Below are 20,146 nucleotides of genomic sequence, written 5' to 3'. Positions count from 1 at the left end.
CATAAATCAGTTTATTCTTTTTGTAATTCTTTGAAATGTATTAAGCAGTTAGCTTGGTCTTAGTTTTCCCATCTGTAAAATGAAGATAAAGGTCCCTACAGATTAGGTTCTGTGAAGATGAAATGAGATTATCTTAATGGGTTAGCATAGCATCTGGTATGTAGTGTCTAATACATTTCAGCTGCTGTTTTTATTTAGCATTCTTTTAAAAAATTTAATATACTGTCAGCATTTTTTAATTCCTGCCTTTTTACCTGGAAAATCTTTTGCTATGGTTTCAGATCCAAAAGCTGGGAAGCTGTATTACAGATCCAGGTACTCGAGAGACCTCAGGAAATACCGTGCACACAGTGTTTCACCGCGATAAGACCAAAGATGCACATCCTGAAAGCTGTTGTAGCTCTGAAAAGAGTGGGCAGCCGCTGCCTTGGTTTGAGCATAGGAAAAATGTACCACAGTTTGCAGAACCTACAGAAACATCATTTGGTCCCGATTCTGGAAAAGGTGCCAAGAGCTTAGTTGAACTTCTTGTAAGTAAGCCATGATGTCTTATTGTGGATAACTGCTCATGGGCTGCATGTGGAAGGGAACAGTAATTTTGAGGGTTTTAAGTTGAGAGTAGGAGAAGGCTCTTAAGAAATTAAGGGCATTGTTTTATTACTTTTTTGGTTACTTCATTCTGTTTTTTGCAGCTACTCTAGAGTACATTTTGTCCTCTTTTGTCTCAAAGGTAGAAGAAACTAGTTGGGAGATGGGGTAGAATAGGCATTATGTCTAGGAATCTGCCTCCTTGAAGAGGAGGGTTTTTGTAAGTAAACCACCTTCCTTTTTTAAAGATTTATTTATAGATTTTAGCCCTGGATGGTGTGGCTCAGTGGACTGAGTGCTGGCCTGCAAACCCAAAGGTCATCAGTTTGATTCCCAGTCAGGGCACATGCCTAAGTTGTGAGCCAGGTCCCTGGATGGGGGCATGTGAGAGGCAACTGATCAATGTATTTCTCACACATTGCTGTTTCTTTCCTTCTTTTTCTCCCTCCCTTCCCCTCTCTCTAAAAGTAAATAAATAAAATCTTTTTAAAAATGTTTTGATTGATTTGAGAGGGAGAGAGAAACAACAATTTGTTGTTCTACTTATTTATACATTCATTGGTTTCTTCTTATGTGTGCCCCAACCAGAGACTGAACCCACAACCTTGGCATATCAGGACGCTGCTCCAACCAGCTGAGCCACAAGGCCAGCACAAAACTGCCTTTTTGAGTGGCAGTTTATAGTAGCCACCCTTCCAGAGAAGGCAAAAATATAGAATCTGAAATAGAGCCCACTTTCTAGGTTACTTCCTGTAGGTGTCATGCAGCATAAAAGTGTAACTGAACTTGGAAAACCTTTCATAGTTGATTCCAGTTGTTGATACTGGAGATGAAGTGTATATACCAGATTCTAAGTGACCCAGTACATTGTGGTATGAGGTTTGGGAAAGGGGGAAGGAAGAAGGACGGTGTCTTTTTTATAGTAATAAGGATCCTACTAGAACCACATTCTTTAGGATACTAGTCTTTTTTGTATGGTTATAAATGATGTGTAACTTACAAGTTAAAAAAAGGTCATATTTTACTTAATGTGTAGAAATAAAAGTTTCAACTGAGGATCAGCCAGAGATAAGTCTGGTTATTTAAAATTTGGTAATTAGTTGTAACCATCTCCAGTTCTTCATCTTTTAAGGCAGAAAGAAGGTATGTTAGCATCAGCTAGGCTCAAAAGCTTCTGGGACAAATGATAGATCCATAGTTTCAGACCGAGTTGAGCTGGATTTTATTCTCATTTAGTACTTTCTAATATAGGGTGATATTATGCTTACTCTGTAAACATTTCAGTTAAAGGCTTTATTTTACTGAATTGAAATTAAAAAGCTAGACTGCCTTAATATTTAGCTGTCCTCCATCAGCATAGCATTTTCCATTCTTAATTTAAGTCGTAGTCTTACCTTCTGCTTTAATTTGCAGGATGAGTCTGAATGTACTTCAGATGAGGAAATCTTTATCTCACAAGATGAAATACAGTCATTTATGGCTAATAACCAGTCTTTCTACAGCAATAGAGAACAATACCGACAGCATCTGAAGGAGAAATTTAATAAATACTGCCGCTTAAATGATCACAAGAGGCCCATTTGTAGTGGCTGGTTGACAACAGCTGGAGCAAATTAAGTAAATAAAATAGCTGTCTTTCAATGAAACACTCAAGATGACTACTGCGCCTTCTATTTCAAAAAACCTCTTAATTTAGTGACTTACGGCAAATTTTTATCTAAAATCAATGTGATTCTTTCTTGTTTTGGGAGATGGTGGAGGTAACCTCATTAGTTTGTTCTTTCTTCAGGCTTGTGTCTTTAGTTGCGTGGCTGCGCAGGCCTGCCATATGATTTAAGCCATCTCTTTTCAGTAAATGTTTCTCTTCCTGTGAGACTTACTAAAGCAACTTAGTGGCAAAAAGTAATGTTGTACTTATACTTCTGTACAGAAATGACAATGAGCTGAATATATGGTTTTACGAAGTAGACATCCACTTGCGAAATGTTTGGATGTAATGTTAAAAGCGCAATGTGCAAAATTTAAATAAAGAATATTTATTAATACGCACAGTAAAATTTGGTGTACATGTTTCTACTTCATGTATGGCAGTATTTTAATATTTAGCACTTGTGGACTTGGTACTTGGCCAGTGTCGGTGTTCGAGAGGATGAAGAGCAAATAAGGATGCAGATACTGATTGTTGAAGACAAAAATCTTACCTTGATCAGAATTGACAGTCGAGAACAGAAGTTTCTGGTCTTTTGGTTTGATAGAATAAATTTGCTGCAATACTATTAAATACTGGCTAGCATCTTTCTCATTTAATTGCTATTATTGAAAGTTCTTTAAACTGAGAGGTTTGTATTGAACTAGAAGAATGAAAACAAAACTTGGCAGAGTTTCAAGGGTTGCCTGATAAGTAATTAGTGGGTAGAACTGGGATCAGAAAGCTGCACTGAAAGCTCACCACACTGGGGTCTGGGGAAGGGCATGTTCTTACCTGCTTTCCAACAATAAAGTCACTATGGCATTCCAGGTGACTGCGTGTGAGGACTGAAGGAGAGAATCCCCTAGGGGTAGCATTAGGCTGCCATTTAAATGGTTGAGTCAATAGTTTGATAAACACATTCTTAGAGCTTTGTGTCTGCATGTTGATAGTACTTGGTGGGCAGCAGACAAGTGGTGGGACTGTCAGTACCTCGGTACAAGTGAAGATGTGAATTTCATGGGCTTTTTCTACTGCCTAATCAGACTTCAAGTGGGCAACATCTGAAGCTTAGTGAGATTTAATTTGTGTAGTTGGTGGCATTTCTTTGATCCACTTCTTAAGTTGTCTTTTTAAATCTTAAATGTTGTATAGGGATTCCTCTCTACCTTTGTTGCTTTCATCTTGGAATCCATAAAAATTGACCAAGGGCCTTGTTGAAGCTCAGGCCCCTCTCCACCACCTGTTGCAGTCAAGTTTTCTCTTGAGATCCCTGAAAGCAAGGGCTGGTTTTGTTTTTTATCTTTGCCTTTAGGGCCAAACTTGAGTGCTTGTTGAATGAATAAGCCAGCCACATTTACTGCTTATTCTGTTGCTTGCGTTGGAGGGATTCCTAGTTACACAGAGATACTGTTTCTTTGGGAAGATGGCTACACTAAGAATGCAGAAGTAAGGAAGGTTTTAGTGCTTTGATGAAATGTATCCTAAGTGGTCAAAGGAAAGTGAGCAAAGCCTACAACCCATGCAGAGACAAAAGGGAGAATGGAGTGAAGGCATTTTAGGAGCACATCCCCTGGTCTGAGACTGAACTCCCTGTAGTCCAAACCAAGCTTTACAAACCCTTTCTTAGTTATCTATAAAATGAAGGTATTGATGGGTACTATCTCACAGGACTGTTCTGCATATTAATATATTTAAAGTGCTTAAAGGTGCCTGTCACGCTGTAAGTGCTCAATAAATGTTAGCTATTGCTTTCATCTTTGGTATATACACCGTGATATATGTGCTGCAATGAGAGCGAGAGGCTCTAGTGTAGTTGGAGGAGGTACATTGGAATAGAATTCCCCACTACACGTGCACTTGGAGGTGTCTCAATTTTTAACCATCACTTCTTGGTAAGGGCAGGAGGTTGTGGATGCCTAGTAGGGCAGATCTCTACCTGGTCCCAAGGTCACCCAGTCTTTGGGCTGAATCCTTCCCGTCAGCCACCGGTTGGCTTAGTAGGGCGTTGGAATCACCTTAAGTGCCCTTAATTTCCCTTCCTGGTCTTGGGTCAGGAACAGGAAAAGGCTACTGGGCAAGAGGCGAAGGTACATACAACCTCGGTCCTGGAACAAACCCCTGCTAAACATCGAGTTGCCTGCCCCAAGGAGAACAGCGTACCACAGGAACAGCGTACCAGGAACAGCGTACCTGGGTCCCAAGTTCCCAGGACCCTCTCGCACCGTCCCTACGGCAGTGAAGACAGTTTCCTCGCGCCCGGGGTGAGGCGGAGCCGGAAGGGGCGGGGCATGTGCGCGCAGCCTGCGCGGTGGGCGGGACGCCTGGCTGCCACCGCCCTCCGGCAGGATGTGGCGGGTCACCGAGGACAGGAGGGTGGAGTCTCGGCCGCAGGCCGGCCAAGTTGGAGGCGGACCCAGGCGCGGCTCTGAAGGGGGCCGGGCGGCGGAGGCTGCCGCGGCGGTGAGAGAGCGGCCAAGCCCTTGCGACCTGGGGCGGAGCTCCGCTATCCTAGTGCCCAGCTCCCGGAGCGAGGCGGGCGGGCGGCTCGGGACCATGGCCAGAGCCGGCATGGAGCGGTGGCGTGATCGGCTGGCTCTCGTGACTGGAGCCTCGGGGGGCATCGGCGCGGCCGTGGCTCGGGCCCTGGTCCAGCAGGGACTGAAGGTGGTGGGTTGTGCCCGCACCGTGGACAACATCGAGGTAAGGCCTGGCCGGGAACTGACCGCTTTGGGAGGCGGGAGGCCAGGGCCCAGGTGAGAAAGGCAGAGTGGCCTGAGTCTCGCTATGACGCGGACCTCCTTAGCCAGCCACCCCACGGCCATTTACAAAGGGATTAGAGACCGGAGGTGTGAATGCATTAGTAGGGGAGGCTTCTTGGATCCCTAAGGGCAGGCTCTACCTTCGCTTTTTTAAGTATCGTTTTTTTAAGGAGCCTTTTCTCCTGACAGCCCCTACCTCATTGTACCAAGTCTCTGGCCTCTTTCTCCCTCTCTCCTACCTGCTTGCTCAGGTAGGCTGAGGAAAGGGGAACCAGAGATCAGGGGCTAGCTAGGCAGCCAGGGAGAGGGAAAGAATACTTTCCGATCGCAGTGGCTGTTAGCTACTGGTTGCTTCCTCTGGACTCCAAACAGCCAACAAAGTCGAGCAAAGTGGCTGGCCAGCCAGATGAGCAGGAGCTAGAGGTTCTGATGATTATTTTTCACCCTGGTCTGAGGTTGCGGTTGAGGCGGGAGTAGAGCTTTCTGCGGGGGGGGGGGGGGGGTGTGGCGGGGGGGATGGCTACCTTCCTCCCCCAAATCTGAGATTTAACTCTCTACTCAATGGGCATAAAGGACTGACAATGGGATATTCACAGGTAGACCTTTCTCCAGCTGCACTGTCCTGGGTGGGACTGAGTAGTTGAAATACGGCACTGATCATGTGAGCCCTTGAGGGGACAGAGCAATTGGAACTCCTGGTTTTTCTGTTAAAGAAGGTGGGGTTGGGAGAAGAGTTGTAAACAACAGGAGGTCGGAGGCAAATGAAACAAAACTGGCCATGTTGGAGCATAGACGAAGAAGAGGAGAAATTTCACTCATAGTTCACTGGATTTGCTGAGCAAGATCACTCTCAGGGGTTGGGCTAGTGCCTAGCTGCCCAGCATTATCTCCACTATTGCTCAATACCCCTGGCAGGGAAAGGGTAAAGAGGCCTTGTGCAGGGGCAGAGGGAGAAGGTTTACAAGGAGAGCTGTCCCCTCCCCTGCTGCTGACCAAAGGTGTACTTTATTGCCTCCTAGATAGTCTCAAGGTCACCTGGTTATACCACTGCCCCACTCTGCACCTCCCTTTCTCCTGGAGCTCAGGAGCTTTGGCGCCTAGAGGATAGGTCAAGGATACTCTAATTCTAAAGCTACTCTCACCTTCTCTTTCTACTCCCTGGCCCCAAACTAGCCAGGAAGGGGGGTCCCTGAGCTTCAAGGAGAATCTCCAAGCTGATCACTTAGCCACATGCTGACTCCTTTAATGAGGGGAGAATGCCTTCGCTGTGAGGGGACTGACATAATGTGAGGTCATTTTTGAGGACAGAGGAGGATGGATGAGGCAATGAGAAGGCAGTGACAGGGAGAACTATACTCTCAGGCCCTTTGTTCTGGCTTTCCTGTGGGGGCTTTGAATCTGGAGGAGGAAGGGGAAAAGTTGTCGGCCATGTGGGGAGAATTCCAGGTTTCCTTGCCCACAGTCTGCTTTTATTGATGAACTCGTTGATAGTAAAACAGCTCTGAGTTCTTAACAGCCTCTTACAGAGAGAAGCCCTGTTTCCTAAGGTGGTTGTGAGTAGGTAAAACTGAGTGAAAGGGGAGCTTCTGAGTCCCAGAGGACTATACATTTTAAACTTGGAAAGTTAAAGCAGAAAAGAATTTCCTAGCTCACCTGATCTTGCCATTTATTCCCAGCTAGGTTCAAGGGAAGGGACACTGCAGGCCAGAGCAGCTGGCCAAGCTGGCTTCCCTCTAGGGCACTCCACACTCCATGCCCTACACCCCTTCCCTCTCACACTTGTACGTAATCACCTTCATGAGACTCAGGTGCTCAGTCACTGGCCCCCAAGGCCACATAGCTTGTTTCTTCCTGCTTCTGATGTCAGCTCTCCTCACAGCCATCTCTCAGCGGCTCTGCTTTCTCACATCTTTCTCTCTCTCAGGGCTTCTCAGTGTGTTGAGGGCAGTGCACAGGGGTGCCAATGCCACCTGCCTCATAGTCTACAGAGATGCTTTGGGGTGGAGAGTGATGCCCCATGGGACAGAGAAAGAATCTGTCCTGACTTCCTGACCCTTCCTGTAGGTAGGGCAAAGGGAAATTGGCAGTTGGGCTCGACTGAAAAGTGTGTGTATGAGAACTCTGAGCCACTGGCTGCAATTTCTGGAGGGGAGGTGATGGTTCAGATATAAGCCCTTCTGGTTGAGGTGACGGGAGAGAAGAGACCAAAGCCCTGGCATCACCAGCTCAGTGGCTCTCAGCACTGCCAGAAGAATGGGGTGGGATGAGAGGTGCATCTGACCTATGAGCAGAGGTTTTCCTGTGGAGGGAGAGGCAGGAAAGAACTCTCACTCCATTCCCAGGATCCTCGACCCCCTTCCTTGGCCCCCTCAGAGCTCCAGCCCTTCTTTCTCCTTAGAACCGAAGACTCCCGTTTATTGTTTATCAGTGAGGTTCCTCCATTGATAACCTCAGCTTTCCCCTCCCTCACTCAGGGGGTGCTCTCATCCCCTGGATTTTGACCAAAGAAAACAAGCTTTGGGGATCGGGCAGTCCCAACATCAATGTGATCAAAAAGTGACCCCCAAAGGAGGGAGGTTGTCTCTGGCTGGGGGTGTGTGGGAGTGAGCAGCTCACCCCAGTTAGATCCCTGTTGGGTTTTGTAGGAGCTGGCTGCTGAATGTAAGAGTGCAGGCTACCCCGGGACTTTGATCCCCTACAGATGTGACCTGTCAAATGAAGAGGACATCCTCTCCATGTTCTCGGCTGTCCGCTCTCAGCACAACGGTGTGGACATCTGCATCAACAACGCTGGTTTGGCTCGGCCTGACCCCCTGCTCTCAGGCAGCACCAGCGGTTGGAAGGACATGTTCAATGTAAGGGCTGAGGACCTGGCGAGGGGTTGGGAGGACAGCAGGGGGCCAGGGGTTCAGGGACCAGAGCACTGCTCTGGATAGGACATCTGGCAAGAGGGAGCTTTGGGCTCCTACCTGGGGCACCGTGACTGAATCCTTGCCTCTTTCTCTACCGGAGGGATAGTGAGTGGGTGAATGGCCATATCTTTTCCATTCTTCTTTCCTTGTAGCCACTGGGTGTAGCTCTTAAAGCCCAGGCTTTACATGTTTCAATACATGTTGGAAATGAATTTAAAATGCTCTAAAACTACATGTGACCCAAACACAGCCTGCAGGACATGGGTTTCCAACTTCTGTACTCTTAATTAGGGGGCACGTCAGGGTATGAAAGTATTCTGAGAAGTTGTCAGCAGTGTGTAAATGGGATGTGTCTCCCCCTCCACAGCTCTTTTCATATCCGCTCATGGTAGCTTTAGTACCTACCAGGTGCTTGGGCCTGAAAATGAACAGTGAACATTGAAACAATGAAAGTGGAAGTAAAGCACCCTTCCTGCCCTCACAGACCCTTCTGGGAGATTGGGAGTTGTGATCCTCACCTGCAGTAGGCTCTCAATGTGCCCATCTATAAAGGCAGGGACTTAAATCCCTAAGGCCCCTTTCAGCTGGTAATTCTATTAGGATCATCCTTGAGGCATCTTCTCCACTCCCCCCCAACTTCCCAGGAATAGGAGACTGACTCCCCTGACCCCAAGGAATCTGCCTCTCCGACTCCTGTCCTCTGCAGCTGAGTTCTCTGCCCCGCCAACCCACACTGCTAAAAGGGCCAGAAACAGGGCTGAAAGCCTCCCGTGTCCTCGTGTTGTGACGGCTGAGGCAGGCTCACGCTGAGAGTATTCTGTCCTGATGCCTGGCTCTGACACCTGATATAGAGAAGCATCTAATCTCCCAGCTGGGCCCCTCTCTTCTGGAGAGGCGAGACAGGAGGACCTGCTGAAGGCTTTATCTCTGCTTTTGCCCCTGGGTAAAGCTAAGGGGTGGGGCTGGACAGGAGCTTTTGAGCGGAGACACTTCTTCAGGCCTCTGTTCCATGAAGGGTGGGGGTACTTGTGGTCACCTCCACTGGAGTGGGCAGGGAGGGGCCAAGGAAGGCAGGAGGTCCCCATGCCCTTGGGAGGTCCCCTGCCTTCCTGTGACAGTTACCCCACCCTCTTAAGAGTCTCTGTGCCTCTTCCTATAGATGGAACTGAAGTTAAAGGGAGGGTCAGGCCTTCTTCACTGGTAGTCTCAAGGGAGGGGGCAAGAAAGGAGAGGAGAATAGCTGGATGAGGTGGGGAGGGGCTACCATTTGCTTGAGGAAGGAGATTTTAAAAGCCGTTTTAGGATGTTTAGGAGAAAGCTGGACCTGTCCCAGAGAAGAGTAGGGTATTAGGGGAAGAAAAGGAGGTGGTTCCCTAAGGCAGAGGTTCTACTGTGTCCAGAGGAGCCGGCGAGAGGTTTCCTGGGTCGTGGTGGGGCTTAGGATTTTCATTCTGGTTTGCAGGAACTTGTGAGTCAGCCAGGGAGAGAAGCTACCTCTGCTTTCAGCTGGGGCTGGTGGCTTTAGGGGAGAGATACCTAAGGCAAGGTACCCTGGGCCCACTGTTGGTTTCTGGTAGGACCTAGACCCAGTTTTGGAATCCCCCAGGTGTTCTCTGGCTCCATCACCTGCTCAGGTGGGCCCAAGCTGGAGACACCCCATTGCCCTCCCTGGCCTGCAGGTGAACGTGCTGGCCCTCAGCATCTGCACTCGGGAAGCCTACCAGTCCATGCAGGAGCGGAAGGTGGACGATGGGCACATCATTAACATCAACAGGTGAGACCAGTGGCTGAGGGCTAGAGTGCAGACCACCGCTCACCCTCCAAGCTGTGCAATCTGCTGCAGCTCATTTGACCTCCTTGGACCTGTTTTTTTTGGATAAAATGGGGATTTAATATTCAGTTAACACTCATTAGTATGGTTATAGCAAGGGAAGAAGTTGTGTACCAACCCCTACTTGGCTGGAATGGGTAGCTTAGCCCCTTGTCTTTGCAGCTGAAGCCTGGGGGCTCTCCCAGTACTGAGGTTCGCCATTCCTCAGGCCCTGGAATGAATCCCACCTGGTGGTGCAAAGACTACACAGCATCATCAGGGAGCCCCACTCTGAGCGGGGAGACCTGGCCTCTGCCCTCAGAGATTACCAGTGAATGCGCGGATGAAACAGAGAGATTTTTGACAATTGCATGACCAAAAGCGTGGATTCTGGGGTCAGCGTGGGGAAGACTTCTAGAAGAGTGGGGTCTCAGGAGCCACTTGAATAATAGGAGCTAGGTTAGTGGGCCACAAGGATGGCCCCCAGAGGCCCCCTTTAGAAGCCTTCCCTGCAGCATCCAGGTAGTGGGGTTGACTGGAACATCAGGGGGCACTGCAGGTCTCTCAGGAACGTCACTCTCTTCTTTCCCCTTTCCTCCCTCTACCCAGCATGTCTGGCCACCGAGTGGTACCCCAGTCTGTGACCCATTTCTATAGTGCCACCAAGTATGCCGTCACTGCACTGACAGAGGGACTGAGGCAAGAGCTTCGGGAGGCCCAGACCCACATCCGCGCCACGGTGAGGGTGTGGCCTGGCCTTGGTGGGGATGGGATAGGCACAGACCCTCTCCACCCCCTACACATAATGGCCAAGGGGCATACGTCCAGGGTGTGCTGCTTAGAACCCCTGGAAGCTTGCTGGGCACAGAGCTCCTGGGCTCTGCTGCTACTTGCACAGCCCTGCTCAGTGCTTGAGTTTCCCCTTCACTGGCCTGAATGGAATTCAGTGGGATGGAACTGAGGGAAAGCAAGGGATTGTGGGAAACCAGGTGCACAGTGGCTGGAAACCAGAACTCTGGGCTCTTCCATTAAAGGCCAAATGACCTTGGGCAGCTTACTCAACCACTCCAAGCCTCAGTCTTCTCATTTGTAAAACAGAGATGATGATAATCTATCAGGTTGTGAGGTTTTTTTAAGAGACAATATTTTGTAAAACATTTACCTGGCTCATAGTAAGGGTTCTGTAGATGGTAAATATCATTGTGATCATCGCCAGTGGCAGCTTTGGAGAGAGGAGGCAGCTGCTGGACACGGGGCAGCCGTCCCTGTGAAGCTGCGTCCCAGTGGCCTCCATCCTTTCCCTCCAACCTCCCCAAGGCCCGATGTCTGATTAGGGGGGCGGGGGACAAAGCTCAGCTCCTGAGCCCTCTCTGTTGGCCCAGTGCATCTCTCCAGGATTCGTGGAGACACAATTCGCCTTCAGACTCCATGACAAGGACCCTGAGAAGGCAGCTGCCACCTATGAACACATAAAGGTGGGGCCTCCCTCTGGGCTTGGCGGAGCCACTCTAAGTGAAGGCAGAAGGAAGGGAACCCTGGCCTTCAGACCCCATCCTTCTCTCTAGCCCGTCACCCTTCCTGGAGGGTTGGGGTGGGATGTGGATGCTGGAGAGGACCTCAGTGGTGGGAGGGAGCTTGCATCCATTCTGTCCTCATCTCAACTCCCCTTCCCCGGTGCTGTCAGTGTCTCAAACCCGAAGATGTGGCCGAGGCTGTCCTCTATGTCCTCAGCGCCCCCCCACATGTCCAGGTAAGTCTGGCCTTGGCTGTCCACCCCATGGAGAAGCCCAGTCATCCCCAGAGGAGGTGAGCAGGGAAGCCTTAAGGGGCTGGGCAGTGTGTCCTGGCTGCCTCAAGCCTTTGTGCCTTCTGCAGATCGGAGACATCCAGATGAGGCCCACAGAGCAGGTGGCCTAGTTTCCTGTGGGGATTCCTCCTTCCCTCCCGACCCTCGCCCTTGGTGCCGGCCTCTGGATTATAGGTGTTCATTCCTGGATTCCTGGATTCAACTTCCTCTCTCCATTCCGACCAGGGATTTGAAAATTTGTTTGAGGTCTCTTTATCTTGTCAAATTGTTCCTACCACAAATATGAAAAGTGGGCTGGGGAGAGGAGGCAGTGTCCCTAACTGTTTCACCTGTTAACTGATTCTTGGTCCTCTTCCTGGGCTCCTTGGCCTTTGTCTGCTGCCCATGGTCTTTTACCTTTGACCTGGGGAAGGGACTTGGGCCATAAAGGTGGCTTCCCCCTCTCTTCTTGCACTCCACCCTCTGTGTTTCAGGGATGAGGTGGCAGAGAGAACCCCTCACCTTTTATCTGAGTGGTTATGAGGGCTCCAGCTTCCTTCCCTCCCCACCCCACTGCCCCCTCTATTCCTTCCCTTACCTGTCCCAGTTCTCCAGCCCAACTGTGGCTTCTTGGCCCCTGAGGGTGAGGGTGTCATCACTTTACTCTGCTGCAGCACAATACCAGGACCCACTTCCCAAGTGGATTTCAGTGTGATAATTAAAAAAGAAAAACTGCAACAACCGACCTTGGCTTCATGGGTGTCTTTCAGTTCTTCTCCTTTCTCTGTGATCAGGGGTGGTTGTGTCTCAATTTCTTCCAAGTGAGTGGAAAGTGGGTGAATTTAGAGCCTTACTCCTGGAGTGTGGATTACCTTAGGTAGCAGGTGTGGTTTTGGGTTGAGTCTTGAAAATGGGTAGGAGTTTGCCAGCCAGAAAAGGAGACAAGATGTGCAAGGCCCAGAGGCCCGAAAGCATGCAGTGTTGTGGGAACCGTTCTGTGGGAACAGAACTTGGTGCAGGAGCGAGGTGGGGCTGGATCCCTGGGGGTCTGAGTGCTGAACAAGGAGTCTGGCCATTCATTACCTGTGGGCCAGGGGCATCCGTTGGCTTGCTTGGCAGCAGCCGCAGGACAGGCACAGAGCTGTCACTTAGAGAACCAGCCGCTACAAGATAGGAAGTTATTGCTGGGTCCTGATAACTGGTGTTGAGGATTTGAGAAGGCAGTGGAAGTGCAGAGGAGGGCCTGGATGCAGGAGAAGCTTCTGAGGAAAACCACCAGCATCCAGTGGGGAGGAAGGCACGACTGACCTGGTGGAACACGTCCCCTTAAAATCTTCTTTGCTGGTGCCTGGGTACATGCCACGCTTCAGCCTCCCGGGACCTCCACGGGCGCAGAACGAAGCCTGTAGCGTAGTCAGCTCCGTGCTGACCACTGCATTCCACGAGTTGCAGTGTGGTGGAGGTCACTGCTTAACCCGCCCTGCAGGCGGTGCTGTAGGGACGTCCAGGCGGCCGAGCGTGCGCGGTGCGTCACTGGGCAGGGGGCGGGGTCTCAACCCGGAAGCGGAGTACCCCACGTGGGGATAGGGAAGGGGGCTGTCACGGTTGGGCTACCTGGTTTTGGACAATTTTCGAGCTAGGAGGCTGGGTTGATCGTTTCTCTGTCTGAGGAGGCGGCGTAGGTGCAGCCATGGAGGCCCCTTAACCTGTGTTCGGGGTCTGGCAGCAGTCCTGGTCTGGAGTGACAGCTCCTGAGAATGCTGCAGGGGTCATCGACCACAGCGCTGCTGTCGGCGTTCGGGTGCGCGACCTGGCGCTGCTCCGGTCACCTCGCACGTCATTTCTCCCAAACTTGGCGTGGTGAGCGGCCGGGTGGAGAGGAGCTAAGGCGCCTGCTGCTGGATGATTTGGCGCCTATCCCGCGGTCCGCCAGCGGCCTGGAACTTCTGTTTGGCCTGTCCCCGTGTCTTCTGGCTCTGCGGGCCGCCCGCCGCCGGGTGTCCCGGCTCTTACTGCAGGCCGGCAGGTCTGGGCTGCAAGGAGAGCGTGCCGAGCTGCTCCGTGTGGCTGAAGCACGGGACATTCCAGTTCTGCGGCCCAGACGGCAGAAGCTGGATGCCCTGTGCCGCCACCAGGTCCACCAGGGCGTCTGCCTGGAGGTGAGCCCGCTGCGGCCCCGGCCCTGGACGGAGGCTGGAGAGGCCAGGCCAGGAAATGACCCCCGGCAGCTGTGGCTCGTGCTGGAGGAGCTCCAGGATCCTCGGAACCTTGGGGCGGTGCTGCGCTCTGCTCATTTCCTCGGCGTGGATAAGGTCATCACCAGCCGGAGAAACAGGCACGGACATTCTTTATTTCCCATGTGCTCCCATTTCGAGGCACAACCGAGTTCCTAAGGGTCGAGTCCCTTGACCCTTTGGTGATCCCTCAGGCAGGCCTCCCTATCGCCAGAATTCTCATGCCTAACCCTGAGGGGCCAGCGGAGGGGAGGGCACTGGGTTTGAGATGACACAGCTTTATACGGGGCATGGGGTAATTTTGCAGCTGCCCGCTCACTCCGGTAGTCAGCAAGGCCAGTGCGGGGGCTATGGAGGTGATGGACATCTTCTTCACTGATGACCTGGGCGGCTTTTTACAGGTAAGGATCTGGGGTGGGGGTACGGGGTGCGTGAGAGAGCAAAAATGAGCCAAGCTCATTCTTTCAGGGAGGAAGGGGAAGAGAGCATGTTGACATCACTTTCTGTCTCTCTAAATCCCTTTGGGAAGAGAGAAGGCACCAGTGGAGCAGAATCTGAAGTCAGAGACTCCTGGCACCATCCCCTTTACTGCACTCCTTCCCCAAGCATACCTCGTTGCTCCCGCTGCAAGTCTACCATGGTGCCTCGTTACCTACCAAGTAGGTCTTCAGTAAATGCTTAGCTGGGAGGAGCTGCTGGACAGGTGTTCTTTCTGGGTTCCTCCAGTAGGGGCACAGCTTGAAAGGCTTTTTGAATAAGGACTAGTCTATGCCTTTCCCTTCTTCCCTCTTATACACACAAAATAACGCCCCGCCCTCCCCCTCCAAATAAAAGAAAAGAAAAATTTGGGGGTCAAACCTTAGTAGAAAAACCTTCTGCTGTGCCTCTCTTGCTGGACACGAGAGGGCAGTATTGCCCTGCGTTTGGCAGCTCCCCTGCCTCCCAAGTTTAAGTCCTTGGATCTCTTTTCTGAATATACCTTTTTTTTTTTTTTTTTGAGGGAGAGGTGTGTGGGGGGGGTCTCATCCACTCTCATGGCTTTAAGTAGCATCTATATTTGCAATCCTCCCAAATGTATGTTCTAGCCTAGATCTTACTCCTAAACCCCAGATTCATACATCTAGTTCCCTTTTCAACAGCTTTCTTTTAAAACAACTAGCAACATTGGCCCTTCCTGGTGTGGTTCAGTGGATTGAGCTCTGGCTTGCCAACTGAAAGGCTGCTAGTTCGATTCCCAGTCAAAGCATATGCCTGGGTTGCAAGCCAGGTCCCCAGTTGGAGGCGTGAGAGAGGCAACCAATCATGTATCTCTCAGACACTGATGTTTCCCTCTCTTTTTCCTTCTCTCCTCTCCTTTCCTCTCCTCTCCTCTCCTCTCCTCTCCTCTCCTCTCCTCTCCTCTCCTCTCCTCTCTCCTCTCCTCTCCTCTCCCTCTCCTCTCCTCTCCTCTCCTCTCCTCTCCTCTCCTCTCCTCTCCTCTCCTCCCCTCCCCTCCCCTCCCCTCCCCTCCTCTTCTCTTCTCTCTAAAGCAAATAAATAAAATCTTTTTTTAAAACCCCAAAACCTAGCAACACTGTTGTCAAAAAAGCAAGGTAAATTATAATTGATAGAATTTTACAAAGATGTTAAATGTCCTCAACCCAGAGTGATTCCAGTATAAATAAATAAAAGCATTTCAAATGGTTTTTGTTTTTTTAAAGCTCTCTTTGGCTGGGCATTTCAAACTGAACTGAACATTTCCATAGCCAAGTACCTGTTCCTCCTGTACACCCAGCTCAGTCTGTGGCACCTCTGTCCTTTCCGTTGGTTAGGCCAGAAACCTTGATTCTTCCTGCTCTCACACCCATTCCCAGCTGTCCGTGCATCCTTTCGGTTTTACCATAAAGTTGTTTCCATATTCTCACCATTTCTTATTTTTAAAGATTGTATTTATTTATTTTTAGACAGAGGGAAAGGGAGGGGGAAGAAGAAAAGGAGAGAAACATCAATATTGGCTGCTTCTCATGTGCCCCCTACTGGGAAACCGGCCTGCAACCCAGGCATGTGCCCTGACTGGGAATTGAACCTATAACCAGCTGGTGTGGCTCAGTCCACTGGGCCACACCAGCCAGGGCTGTCACCATTTCTTACTGTCTCTCCTGCTGCCACTCTGGTCCAAGCCACCATCATCTCTTGCCCGTATTACGGCGGAAACCTCCTAACTGGTCTTGCTTCTGTGATTTGCTCTCAACACAGCAGGCAGAGGGAGACCCTGTTACTTCTCTGCTCAGAACCTCTCAAAGCCTTTGCATTTATCTCAGACTATAAGCCAAAGTCCTCCCGGTGCCCTTTGAGCTTCTCCCTTCAGTAACCCTCTGTTCCCTCTCCTGTCTCCATGGCCCCCTTCCCACTGGCCACCTTGCTGTCCTTCTGTTCCTCACAGTGCCAGGTAAGCAGCCACCTCTTAGCCTTTGCACTTACTGATCCCGGCCTAGAATGTTCTCCCCCCAGCCGTCCACACAGTACTTCCTCATCTCCTTCTGGACCACACTCACGGCCACCCTTCCACCAGGCTGCGGTTTGGGCCTCTTTTGTTCACTGCCTGTTTTCAGTGCCTAGAACAGAACCCACCCATTCTAGGTGCTTAATAACTTGACCAAATCAAATGGCTCAGGGAGGGAATGAACACAGGGTCCGGCAAAAGTAGGCTTACAATTGTTCATATAGGAAATAATAATAATAGTAAATAATAACACAAGAACAAACTCTGTGTTTTGTGGTCTCACAACTGTAAACCTGCTTTTGTCCCACCTGCATACGGGCAATGGTGGGCCCGCCTTGGCCAGGACTCTGGTGAAGGTTTGGTGAGCTGGAGTATGAGTTCTTCTTTTCCTTCTCAGGCCAAAGCCCGGCAGGGCTGGCTCGTGGCTGGCACAGTGGGCTGCCCCGGGCCCGAGATTCCCCCATCCTCTGAGGTCCCCATCACCAGCTGCCTGGAGTTCCTCTGGGACCGGCCTACTCTGCTAGTGCTGGGTAGGTAGATGTCCCTGCTTTTCTGTCTTCAGACATTGCACTTCCTGAGCGCCTGCATGTCCAGCCATGGCATCCCTAATCCTCTGGCCTGTGTCCTTCAGGGAATGAGGGCTCTGGCCTGTCCCCGGAGGTACAGGCCTCCTGCCAGCTCCTCCTCACCATCCTGCCCGGCCGGCAGCTGCCTCCCGGACTGGAGTCCTTGAATGTCTCCGTGGCTGCAGGTGGGTCTACTCTCCCCTTACTTCCCTCCTTCCGATCACACTTGTATAGCTATTTCATCCTAAACAAATTTTCTCAATCACTCTGTGTCTCCATTGCTTTCTTTGCCAAATGCAGAAAATGCATAGGACGAAATGAGGGAGTGCGTGGCACAGGATCCTTCCTCTCCTCCGTTCTCTTCCCCATGTCATTCTGTCTTTGCAGGAATTCTTCTTCACTCCATATGCAGCCAGAGGAAGGGTATTCCTGAAGAAAGGAGGAGAGGGCAACTTCTCCAAGGCCCTCGAGAGTCCTCAGCTGCGGCCGAAGGGCCCAGAGTAGCTCAGGATCCAGGACAATCCTCGGGTTCAGAAAAAATGAGGCAAGATGGGGGCTGACTTGGATCGATGGAAATGTGTGTGTGCTGGAGGGCAGGGCTGGGCTGCTGTGCCTTCAAAGGTGCCGAATCTCTTGCCTGGTGTGCAGCCAGGCTCTGTTTATTAATCTCCATCTTGCGAAGCAGGGAGTTTTGTGGTGGAGACCAGAGTAAGTTCCTTTTCCTGTTTTGAGTTTGGTCTTGCAGTTGGAGATGGTAGCCCATTAATTTCTAGGATGTGCTAGTTCAGAGGGTCTGTTTCCACCCAGGTCCTGCCTGGGCATTGAGGGAAGTCGAAACAGCAGAAGGGAATCGGGCAGCTCTGTCCAGGGACCCTGTCTATTCCCCTTGAGCCAGTGTGAGAATGGAGGGGGAAGCGGGGCTTCTCGTGGGCCAGACCCTGCCTCACAGTGGGGCCTTGGGCACATGGCTTCATTTCTGTGTGCCTTGGGGCCCTTTTGCTGGCACCTCCCTCTCGGGGCTGTTGTGAGGCTCAAATAAATCCCCTGGTGCCCAGACTGGTGTGGCTCAGTTCGTTGGAGCGCTGTCCCACAAAGTGAAAGGTCCCTGGTCCAACTCCCTGTCAGGGCACGTTTCCTGGGTCGCAGGTCCAGGCTCCGGTCAGTGCACATAAGAGAGGCAACCCATTGATCGATGTCTGTCTTGCACATCAATGTGTCTCACTCTCTCTTTCTCCCTCCCTTCCCCTCTCTCTAAAAATAAATAAATAAAATCTGAAAAACAAAACAAAAAAGCATCACCTGGTATCCAGCAGGCACTCAACCAGCGGGCCATTCTCTTCGATTCTTCCAAGAGGTGGCAGCCTCGCTCTTCCGCCCACAGCCTCTTCAGGCCGCTCTTGCAGCCAGCTGGCCACGTCCAGGCTCCGGCCCCCAAGAGGCAAGGGAAAGATTAGCAAACACTTCCCACCCCACTGGCCCTCCAGTCCCCCTGGCTGGTGAGTCATCAGTCAGGTGACCTACCTGCAAGGAACCTGTGAAACCTGGTCTTTGACCCCAGGAGGGGCAAGCCTGCGTTGCTGGTTATTTTATCACCCAGACCGAGATGGTGCTCCCCAAGGTCCCACAATGGAGTAGAGGCCACTGGTGCAGTAGTTTAGAGCAGGCTGGGCTGCACATGGGAACCCCCCACAGGCTTTAGGAAGCAGCCCACACTGGGACCCGCCCCCAGAGTCTGAGGTAATTGGCCGGGGTACAGCCTGCACGTCAGGATTCGTAACTCTCGCCAACCCCCATGGTTCTCATGTGCAGCCCAGGCTGAGAATCACTGGAGCAGGGTTTGTCAGTCTCAGTGGTATTGACATTGTGAGCCAGATAATTCTGTCGTGGGGGCCGTCCTGTGCATCATAGAATGTTTATCAGCATCCCTGGCCTCTACCCCTGGATGCTGGTAGCACCCCCTTCCCCTCATTGTGACAACCAAAAATCTCTCCAGACATTGCCAGATGTCCCCAGGGGCGACAAAATCACCCCTAGTTGAACAACACTGCTCTGGATTGTGGACCTGGAGAACAGCAACCCCAAGTTCAAGTCCCGATTGCTGTGTGGCCTTGGGCAAGATCCTTATGTGCCTGAGCCTCAGGCCCTTCCTTGGTGAAGGGGGAACCCCGCCTCTTGGGAGTTCGGGGTTATGGGGTACAGAGGATGCTCGGAGCTCAGTGGCACACATGTGGCAGGTGCCCAGTGAGTAGCGCCACTCTCTCTTTGTAGACCAGACTTGGAATTCTAATGCCGGTGCCAATTTAAAAAGACATTTGAATTTGCTTAGAAAGGGCCCAAGATTGCTTTAAAGTCAGAGTTTATCCTCTCAAGAGAGGAAGAAACCCCTTCACTGACTCTAGGCCACCACTCATTGGCCCCCCTTGCACTGTCTGTCCCCACCTGGCGCACAGGGTCTGAGCCCCGCTGGCCTGTGTCAGCCTTGGGCATACCACTCCTCTTTCCCCATCCCTGCCGCATTCTTGGCCAAGAGCCCAGTGTGGTTTTGAACCTTGGCTGCACCCTAGAGTCATGGTCAGGGAGTGGGGATGGCTTTTAATATCCCAGCTTCCCGGAGGCCCCCAGCCGGTGGAATCAGAACCTCTGGGGCAGGGGCATTTCTCACAGCTCCCCACTGATGCTGGTGCACAGCATCATCTGAGAATCACTGGCCTTCCAGCCACCCGCTCACGTCCAAGAAACCCAAATCACACCCATGCTTTCGAGTGCATGTCTGAAAACACATGCCGAGCAACTGTTCACCTGTCCCTTTAGAAGGTGCTGGCTCCAGCCCTGGCTCTGTGGGCTCTGCTAGATGACTTCTCAGTCTCCACCCCGTAAAACGGGGATAGTGCCATCGGCCCCTGCTCCAGCTACCCCCTCCCCAAGAGAGATGTTGGAAAGCGAGGTGAGAGAGTGTCAGTGGGCAGTGTTCTGTACACTGAAGAACGGTGCACCCAGGGCTGGCACCCAGTGACTAATATGTTGTGACCGTCCGACTTCTGTGTCAGGGGGACTGGGCGCTGGAGTCCCAGTATTTGGTGACACATTCTGGGTGGGTCTGTGAAGGTGATTTGGGGTGAGGCGAACATTTAAATTGGTCGACTGAGCAAAGCAGATTGCCCTCCCTAATGTGGGTGGGCCTCATTCAATCAGTTGAAGGCCTGTATAGAACAACAAGCCTGACCCTCTCACAAGAACGAGAGAATTCTTCCAGTCTTTTGGAATGGAAACGTGGGCTTTTGTGGGGCTTGAGCCTGCTGGCCTTCAGATGGGAGTGACA

The 20,146-nt window shown here is 51.2% G+C and overlaps 3 protein-coding genes across 8 annotated transcripts in view; all 3 read left to right on the top strand.

The window, feature by feature from the left end:
* Window positions 1-2,813, top strand: part of GGNBP2 (gametogenetin binding protein 2) — a 37,122-nt gene extending 34,309 nt beyond the window's left edge. For 3 of the 6 annotated variants that reach the window (XM_037163672.2, XM_037163671.2, XM_053656237.1), the window contains exons 14-15: window positions 282-530; window positions 2,002-2,812. In XM_037163672.2, the coding sequence (XP_037019567.1) occupies window positions 282-530; window positions 2,002-2,205 (453 nt within the window). In that variant the 3' untranslated portion in view covers window positions 2,206-2,812. Of the gene's footprint in view, window positions 1-281; window positions 531-2,001 lie in introns of all 6 variants that reach the window. The other 3 variants (XM_037163673.2, XM_037163675.2, XM_037163674.2) reach the window with 3 other exon arrangements.
* A 1,891-nt stretch (window positions 2,814-4,704) lies between these two features.
* Window positions 4,705-12,290, top strand: DHRS11 (dehydrogenase/reductase 11). The gene is made up of 7 exons (XM_037163709.2): window positions 4,705-4,978; window positions 7,683-7,892; window positions 9,629-9,723; window positions 10,369-10,498; window positions 11,142-11,234; window positions 11,444-11,509; window positions 11,635-12,290. Exons 1-7 carry the CDS (start codon window positions 4,832-4,834, stop codon window positions 11,674-11,676), a joined length of 783 nt encoding a protein of 260 aa, XP_037019604.2. The 5' UTR covers window positions 4,705-4,831; the 3' UTR covers window positions 11,677-12,290.
* Window positions 12,291-13,105: 815 nt separating this feature from the next.
* Window positions 13,106-18,112, top strand: MRM1 (mitochondrial rRNA methyltransferase 1). The gene is made up of 5 exons (XM_037163707.2): window positions 13,106-13,880; window positions 14,087-14,180; window positions 16,659-16,791; window positions 16,893-17,012; window positions 17,215-18,112. Exons 1-5 carry the CDS (start codon window positions 13,303-13,305, stop codon window positions 17,385-17,387), a joined length of 1,098 nt encoding a protein of 365 aa, XP_037019602.2. The 5' UTR covers window positions 13,106-13,302; the 3' UTR covers window positions 17,388-18,112.
* Window positions 18,113-20,146: the final 2,034 nt, after the last annotated feature.

The sequence above is a fragment of the Artibeus jamaicensis genome, unplaced genomic scaffold (assembly GCF_021234435.1).
Source record: "Artibeus jamaicensis isolate MK-2021 breed Jamaican fruit bat unplaced genomic scaffold, CSHL_Jam_final contig_1998, whole genome shotgun sequence".
NCBI lineage: Eukaryota > Metazoa > Chordata > Mammalia > Chiroptera > Phyllostomidae > Artibeus > Artibeus jamaicensis.
The sequence above is the reverse complement of the archived record's forward strand: the minus strand, read 5'-3'. Positions and strand labels throughout refer to the sequence as shown.